The 9,307-nt window shown below is 32.1% G+C and overlaps 1 protein-coding gene across 1 annotated transcript; it reads left to right on the top strand.

Annotated features, from left to right (window-relative positions):
- Positions 1 to 6,305: 6,305 nt before the first annotated feature.
- LOC149247547 (protein NRT1/ PTR FAMILY 5.6-like) lies at positions 6,306 to 8,824 on the top strand. The gene is made up of 4 exons (XM_089455897.1): positions 6,306 to 6,468; positions 6,574 to 6,791; positions 6,911 to 7,467; positions 7,889 to 8,824. Exons 1-4 carry the CDS (start codon positions 6,321 to 6,323, stop codon positions 8,760 to 8,762), a joined length of 1,797 nt encoding a protein of 598 aa, XP_089312023.1. The 5' UTR covers positions 6,306 to 6,320; the 3' UTR covers positions 8,763 to 8,824.
- The last annotated feature ends 483 nt before the right edge of the window (positions 8,825 to 9,307 follow it).

Below are 9,307 nucleotides of genomic sequence, written 5' to 3'. Positions count from 1 at the left end.
TATTGCACAGAAATTTCCAACACAACATTTCAGGTGAGGGATCAACAACTTATGATGGTGATTCACTTACAAGCTAATCATTAGTTTTGAGACTGATTCTTCAACAAGTTCATCATTACACACACAGTATACAAGCATTACAATAGTAAAACAACATCATCAACCTCATCAACAAGCATATTCATATTCATGTTTCATATATTCAATGGCATTATTTCTGCTCAAACTAGATAAACATGGAATTCATTAAAAATGAAAGATGAGAGATACTTATCTCAATTAAGTCTAGGAAACTTAGTCTGGGACTACAAATCTGCACCCAACCATAGATTGGGTTGCACTATGTTCTTTCTTGTAGCCAATCACCCCCGAAACAGTTTCCAAAGCTTGAGAAGGTTTCTCAAAGGATAAAACCAAATCTTCCAACTGAAACAAGGACTCTAAAGGTCTTCTACCTCCACCCACCAGTCAAAAAGGGAGTCCAAAGATGATATCTTCCCTTAATATCTAAGGGAATCTAGATACTTCAAGCCTCCAGCCTCAACCACTTTACAGGAAGTCTAGAGGCTTCACCTCCACCCTGCAATCATATAACATAGTGGTTCCACCCAATGCAGGGAATCCATAACTCACAGCCAAAAACCAGATGAACAAGAAAAAAAGAGTTAGGAATTTCCCTTACCACGAATACAAGGATCAATTCTTCACCCTGGATATCAAGGGAATCAAGAGAATACCATATCCACCCTCCAAGCCCCAGGGAATCTATAGAGTTGTCCTCACCTTAAGGGAATTCTATTAGTATTCCTATTGCTCAACCGACTTATATCACTTTGCTCAGGGTTGTAGAAATGTAGGACTCCTTCTTCGATACAGTTTCCTTAAGTTGTATTCAGACCAGGGATGTGCACAATATTCTTGTAGTATGCAGCATGGCCTCTATAATTTACTAACAAAACACATCTCAGGGGATCGGTCTCTAAAGTCCACTAGTGACCACGAATGGAAATCTCGAGTTATCAAACCTACAAGCCTGTTTGTTATTCATTTTTTGGTATGTATCCTTCCTGCTACTCATGGTCATGACTTGTCACTGCTACATTGGTCTTGCCTCAACACCCCTGTTCAAATATCACAAGAAGTTCTCTCTTACACCATTCTCCACATCCTAGTCACTCTACATATAATATATGTATGTATATTTTCTCCCTTTACCAATGAATAACTTCCTGCAATAGCTCAATTTATCTCCTCCACTCCTACTTAACTATATCCCAGTTGTTCAAATTCATGTAGCTATTCAAATTTCAGCAGTTGTAGCTTATTCCATTTTCTTCGTGTCTCCTATTTTGGGTACCAATTTTTCTTCTCTGCTTCACTCTAGTCTGCTCGAGATCTTCTCCCTTTGTGTCCCTCCTTTGAGTTTTGTTAACTCCACTTTTGTTCCATTCCACTTTTGAGTCTAGCCCGAATCTTATAGGCCAATCACATTGGTGCACACAACTCTTTATTTTCAGATATTTTCTATTTGTTAGCATTATCATCCTTGATTTGTTTTGTGTCTTCCTGCCATAGTCTTGTAGGGAAATCACGTTAATTCCACCTAATCCTTTGTCCCTTATTTGCACACCTACTAGCCCCAATGGCTATGGCAAAAGAAAAAGCTCAAGCAATAATCCTCCTTAGCCCTAGAACACTTGACTCAAACGTTTTTTTAAATCAAAATATAGAACACTTGACTCGAACTTTTTCTTTATCAAAATATTTATAATGATAAAAAAATGAGTGTGGCTATAAAGTGATGACTAATTTGGTTTAACTAGTTTGATAAACTGAGATTAGGTTGATAAACTGAGATTAGGTTTATTGACTTATATTATAATAATGAAACTTAAATTTGACTATTATGATTGACTTTAATTAATATAATTGAGATATTAAATAAATTTATTTAATTATTTTTCTAAAGTATAAATACATAAAATATACATTGATAGGATGTAATTGGTGAATCATGTGGATGATACATTGAACTAAATATGTTTTGATGTAATGGAATATAAAGTTATTAAAATTTAAAAGATATAATATTATTGAATATTTTTCAATATTTTATTATTAATAAATAAAAATTCTTTTTTTAAAAATTTGACTCGATTATTTTGATTATTTTTAATTAATATAATGACAATTTTTAAACAATTTTATTTAAATATTTCTATAAAATATAAATATATAGAACTATATATTAATATAATATAATTAATAAAAACTATATTAATTTAATATTATTATTGATACCATGTAATTGATATTATCTATTAATGTAATTATGATATATTAGTTTTGTAGGGGTAAAATAGATAGTAACAGGGAGTACATTAAGGCACTTTTTGATTCGAAAGTTACTGATCCAAAACATGTACAATTTTTAAATAATTTAACTAAAGATAAAATAATAATTTAAACAATTGTTAAAAAAATTATAATATATTAAAATAAATATATTTTAATAATATTATTTTTATAAGTAAGATTTCGGAGTAAATTACATAAAGAGAGACATTTGTCGACGCTTTTCGAACCAATTAGTGTGGTTCATAGTCAGGACAAGTTGAAGAAACAGATCTAGCTTAACAAGTTAAATAGTCTGAGCAGAGCCTCCAACGGCTAACTTGACCAACGGCTAGTTTGACTCTAGTTTTGACCGTGGTGTCAAACTAGCCGTTGGTCAAGTTAGCCATTGGAGGCTCTACTCAACTTGCTAAGCTGGATCTATTTCTTCAACTTGTCCTAACGATGAACCACACTAGTTGGTTCGAAATGCGTCGACAAATGTTTCTCTTTATGTGATTTACGCCAAAGTCCTACTTATAAATATTATGGATCACAAAAACCTCAATTCAACAATATTATTTTTATAAAACAAGATGCATGACTTCCTATCAAGATCTAATTACTATGCCTATCAGAATGTAGGTTAGCCTTTGTAAATAGCTCTCAAAGTTTAGTACCTTTAACCATTTAAATTGTAGTTAGTCTTTGAAAATATATTTAAATTTTTAATCGTATGGGTTAAGTTAAATTTTAATCCCAATGACCATTGGATTATAGTTGGTGATCAATTACTACGTACAAGGTAACAGGACAACACGATTTTAGTCAGAACATTAATGAGTTATAAAAGGCTGGCGTCGATAGGTACTACACCTATAATATGCTTGGAAATGGGGTTATTCAGTCAAAGATGTTCATTAAGCAATATTTAAATGATTGCGTGTATTTATTTGCCTAATGATTCCGTATGTTTATTTGACTAAACCATCTTTAAATGATTTAAAGACTGTATACTGACAGTGCATGTTTAGTTATGGTGATATATATATTTATAAATGAATATATTATTTGTAAATTGACATCATTCTTACAATATTCATTCAATATTTAAATGATTGTGTATATTTATTTGGCTGATGATTCCGTATGTTTATTTGACTGGACCATCTTTAAATGATTTAAAGACTCTATATTTATGTGGCTAATGACGGTGGATATTTATTTAAATGATTGTGTATATTTATTTGGCTAATGATTCCGTATGTTTGTTTGACTAGACAACCTTTAAATGATTTAAAGACTATATTTATGTGGCTAATGACAGTGGATGTTTATTTATGATGACATATGTATTTAGAATTAAAGATATTATTTGTAAATTGATATCATTCTTACCTAATATTTATTTTGATTATATGATATTTATTATTATTATTATTTTTTTTTTGGTAATATGATGATTAGGTTTATTTAGTTTAGTATTTAATTTTAGGTATTTAAATGTTTTAGATAATTATATTGATAAATGTGTTTATTATGAAATAAGATTTTTATAATTTTAATTTAATTATTATTAATTATTAGATTAATGGTACAGATTTAATATTCATAAAATATTTATAATATTCTTAATAATAGTCATATACCAAAGGTCTAGATTTATCATAAAAGTAGTTATGACCTTTTTACTCTTTTAATTAAAATTGCTTAATTAAAAAAATTCATATGAACGAGTGTTATGGTTTTTTGGGTATACGATATTGATAATCTATATTTATTAAAAATCTAGATACCTAAGTAAAAGTAAATCTTCATTGGTTTTTTTAATTTATACATGTTTAGCTTATATATTAATTCATTTTATAATTAATAATAACTAGTGCAATTTCTGATAGACATCAATCCATAATTAGAATCATATTGGGCCACCAACTTTTAACATGACTAAATTTATTATACCATAAAATACCTTAACAAAAGGTTTATTATATTTTATTCTACACTTGTAGACTTTAAATAAAAACACTAATCAGTATAATAATACTAAATTAAAATAAAAATATAATTATATTTTTATAATTTTTAAAATTTTAATATAAAATAATATTGTTATTACTTTTTATGAATAGATACTTATCTTATCGAATATTGATACCTTAACAAAAGGTTTATTATATTTTATTCTACACTTGTAGACTTTAAATAAAAACACTAATCAATATAATAATACTAAATTAAAATAAAAATGTAATTATATTTTTATAATTTTTAAAATTTTAATATAAAATAATATTGTTATTACTTTTTATGAATAGATACTTATCTTATCGAATATTGAATTTATATAACTAAGCTATTATATAAATCATTAAATTCACATGCACAAAATTGAATGACATGAATCTTATACCACCGCCAAAACATGAAATCGAGTAACTTGTATATAACCCACACATTCAACACTACATAAGCAGGTGGATAGACATGACCCTGTCTAAGAAACTAACATCAATCGCACTAGGAAAACAGATATTAGGTCAGGAAAATATCCACTTACAAGAATAATATACACTGTACTGTCCATTGCGCTTATAAATAGGCGAACATAAACAACCTACCAGCGCGTGTGGTTACAAATTTTTTCAAACATTGACAACCTACCAGGGTGTGGGGTTACCAATTTTTTCCTAAACATCCACAACCTACCAGGGTGTGTGGTTAGCAATTTTATCCAGGTGTGGGGTTACCAATTTTTTCCTAAACATCCACAACCTACCAGGGTGTGTGGTTAGCAATTTTATCCAAACATCCACAACCTACCAGGGTGTGTGGTTACCGATTTTATCCAAACATCAACAACCTACGAGGACGTTGGGTTTCGAATTACGTTAAAAATAACTAAATTGCAACTTAAAAAATGGGTTGCTATGTGATGGTAATAAATTTTGTTATTTAAAAAGAGTTTAGAAGGCATAAATACATTTAATGTTTGTAAAATTCTGAAAAAATAGGGAGATATTCGCATTGCATACGCGTTATAAAGTTTAAATTTAGCATTAATGTCCGAAAGAAAAAATTACATATGATGTGCATGATGTGCTGGCTGGGGCGGTTGGCTTTGGCACTCCAGAGCTGCGTTGCGGGTGCTGCACGTTACTGCAGCAATTTGTTTCGGCGATGACGTAGGCTACGGCGTTATTTGGTCCAATGTTGACTTATATCTGCTGGCTTCGGCGATATGTAATATATCATGCTTCTTTGGCGGGGATTCATCTCCCTCACTGAAAAATATATATATAATAAAAAGTTTATATCTGCTCGCTTCTGCTTCTGCGATATGTAATATATTATGCTTTTTCAGCGGGGATTCATCTCCCCCATTGAAAAATATATATATAATAAAAAGTTGTTTTTAGTATGATTTAAAAAAAAAAATTGGTGGTAAAATTTGATGGAAAAAATTTAAGATGAAATCTTGATTTGTGTTATTTAAACTAATTTTTTAATTGTATATGGATCCAACATCTTGAAAAACCGTAGAGCAGTTCCATTGTGCAAAGATTACCCATTAAACTTGTGATTTCAATAAATTCCTAAAAAAATTAAACCAGAAAAACTTAAAAAAAACTTCCAAAAAAATTTACTAACTTAATATAATAAAAGAAAACAGTATTAATTAAACTAAATTCAAAATAATTAATTATTTAAACTATATTAATAATATAATATAAAAATAATAGGTTTAACGGAATAAAAAAAGGGAAAGAACATGTGTTTCCTTCTGCAAAATCATATATTCAAATCTAATGGATAATAATTCAAATCTAATGGATAATACAGTTCCACTTGCATTGCACCCATAAATAGACTTGCAGTATCAACACTCTTGGAAGTGGAATTTCCAACTCTCATTGAAACATCATCAACCTATAGAAGTTGGCCTGTGGATTGAGTATAATCATGAAATTCCAATTTTGTGAGGAATGGATGGAGTTTTGGAAAGCATCAGGAAACCAGAGAGAAGAAAAGATGATAAAGAAGACTGGGTCCAGGATGGATCCTTCGATATCAAAGGAAGGCCTGTTCTCAGATCGAAAACTGGTGGATGGAAAGCTGCGTTTTTAACCCTAGGTATCTCTTTATTTTATAAATTGCTATCATCTGTCTGCTCAAAATGCAGTCTAACAAGGATCCGTACCTAACCTAGTTATATTGTGAATTTGGGTGATTGTGCAGTAGTTGATTTCAGCGAGAGGCTCGCCTACTTTTCGATTCAAGCAAACTTGATCACCTATCTAACGAATGTCTTGCACGAAGGGCTTACAACTTCTGCAAAAAATGTCAGCTACTGGATGGGTGTCACATGCGTTACGCCTCTTGTAGGGGGCTTTATAGCAGATGCTTACTGTGGACGCTACTGGATGGTCCTCATCTCCTTGATAATCTATCTCCTGGTGAGACTGCAAGATTTTAAAAATCTATGTGCATAATAGTTGTTACCAGCTACCTTATAGTTCTTCTGATTATGCAATCTATTTCATCTTGAGTAATCTTGTATAAATCCATGTTTTAGGGATTGCTCTTGTTGACGCTGTCAGTATCTCTGTCAGCTCTGAGACCACCTGAACATTGTAACGGCATATGCAGCAAAGCAACGCCTGCTCAGATTGGTATATTTTTTTCCTCTTTGTATTTGATATCCTTGGGGACCGGTGGTAACAAGCCCTCTTTGGAAGCATTTGGTGCAGACCAGTTCGATGAGGAAGATAAGACAGAAATGGCCAAGAAGAGTTCCTTCTTTAATTTCTGGTATTTTGCGCTTTTAAGTGGCCTTCTCTTAGCTGTCACAGTAATTGCGTACGTTGAGGATAACGTGGGCTGGGGATATGGGTTCGGGATCGTAACAGTGGCCATGGTTATAGCCACTGTTGTATTTCTGTTTGGAACGCCATTCTACAGACACAAGCTTCCAGGAGACAGCCCTATCACTCGTATTGCGCAAGTTGTAGTCGCTGCTATAAGGAAAAGAAATATGAGCAGGCCTTCAGATGTGAGCCTGTTTTATGAAAATCAGGATGTAGAACTCATAAAATCAGGCCAGAGGCATCTGTCGCACACAGATAATTTTAGGTATGTTGAAGATTTAAATGATATGTATTTTTTTTTAAATGATTAGAAGATTTAGTAATTGGGTTGGTTTTCTATTTATATTGATTGACTAACAATATCAACCCCTGGGGGCATATTTAGACCTAGACCTCAGACCCAATGAAGAGATTTAAACCTCGAATTTTTTATTACATAACATAAGAGTATCATCAATTTAACTACTCGAATCCTAAATGATATGATTTCTTATATTCATCTAGAATTATTTTGCACAGATTTTTTTCTTGCAGTTAAGCTCTTGAGAAATTCACAATTAAAAACAACAAATTGAATTATTCTCTTTTTGAGCTATTATTTCTCTTGCCTGTCATGTATACAGTAAGTAAAAAGCTTAACACATATCGATCTATTAATATCTGCTGTTTGGCTGACAACGTATTAGGTTTCTGGACAAGGCGGCCATAATGGTGCAAACAGAATTGAATACTAGCACACAGATAAGTGTAAAGCCAAATCCATGGAAGGTCTGCACAGTAAGTCAAGTAGAGGAAACGAAACTTATATTGAGGATGGTGCCCATCTGGTTGTCTTGCTTAATTTTTGGAATAGCTGCAGTATCACAGAACACATCGTTCTTCATAAAGCAGGGCGGCACCATGGATAGAAGCATGGGTTCCCACTTCCAAATCCCGCCGGTTTCTCTTGGCGTCTTTTCCGCCATCTCTGGACTTGCTTTTGTTACTATATACGACCGGTATATGGTGCCACTGGCCAGAAGAATAAGAGGCGATGAACGAGGATTAACTGTGCTACAAAGAATTGGAATTGGCCTCTTCTTTTCTGTCTTGTGCATGGTGACGTCAGCTCTAGTGGAAAAAAAGAGAATTCATGTAGCAGAAACTCATGGCTTACTCGACAGCCCCAAAGCCACAATCCCTATCAGTGTTTTCTGGTTAGCTCCACAATTTGCTTTGTCGGGAATAGCAGATGTGTTTACTCTAGTAGGATTACAGGAATATTTCTATAATGAAGCGCCTGATAGTATGAGGAGTTTGGGTATTGCATTCTACGTAAGTATCATCGGCGTCTCCAGTTTTCTCAACGGTCTGTTCATAACCTTAGTTGAAGGAATAACCAAAAGAGGAGGGCATCAAGGTTGGCTGGTCAATAATATAAATAGGTGTAAGTTGGACTATTTTTACTGGCTCTTGGCGATACTGAGTGCTGTCAATTTATGTTGTTATGTTTATATTGCTCACATATACACATACAAGAAAGTGAAGAAAAATGTAACTAATACAACAGATTTTGCATAAGCTAGCTAATAAAGGATCATGGATGGTGAATTAATATGTTTTCTCCCAGCTTGAACTGGACTGTGAATACAAAACATAACATGGGAAAGCAGTTATGGCATGGTAATTTTTTTTCTTCATAAAAGCAGGTATTGCATGGTTAGTTTTGCATAAATTTGTCGAGAGTAGTGATGTCTTCGTCTCACTATTATATCAGTATAATCTTATTCTAATGACTTTGCTTTTCGTTTTTCGGAGAGCCTGAATTACAATCTGACATCGTTCACTTTGCATATTCAGTTAATATTATATGTTATTTTATGCATGAGGTGTAGAATTTGGTTTGATCTTAATATTATATGAGGTTATTTCATCCCTGAGGTGTGGAATTTGGTTTTTTTTTTCCTAATCAGATTTATGATAAAATTTTATGGAAAGAGATTGAGGATAGAAATTATTTTGTAAGAACTAAACTATTTTACTCATGAATTGAGAATTTTGGTTTGAGTGAAATTTAACAACTATCAGTAGTCAAATTTAAACTTCATAGGAAAAAAGTGAAAATA

The sequence above is a fragment of the Pinus tabuliformis genome, chromosome 7 (assembly GCF_031772625.1).
Source record: "Pinus tabuliformis cultivar Carrire ecotype Pingquan chromosome 7, CPIR1, whole genome shotgun sequence".
NCBI classification, from domain to species: Eukaryota; Viridiplantae; Streptophyta; class Pinopsida; order Pinales; family Pinaceae; genus Pinus; species Pinus tabuliformis.
Note: the sequence above shows the minus strand (reverse complement) of the source record. Positions and strands in the feature narration are given on the sequence as shown.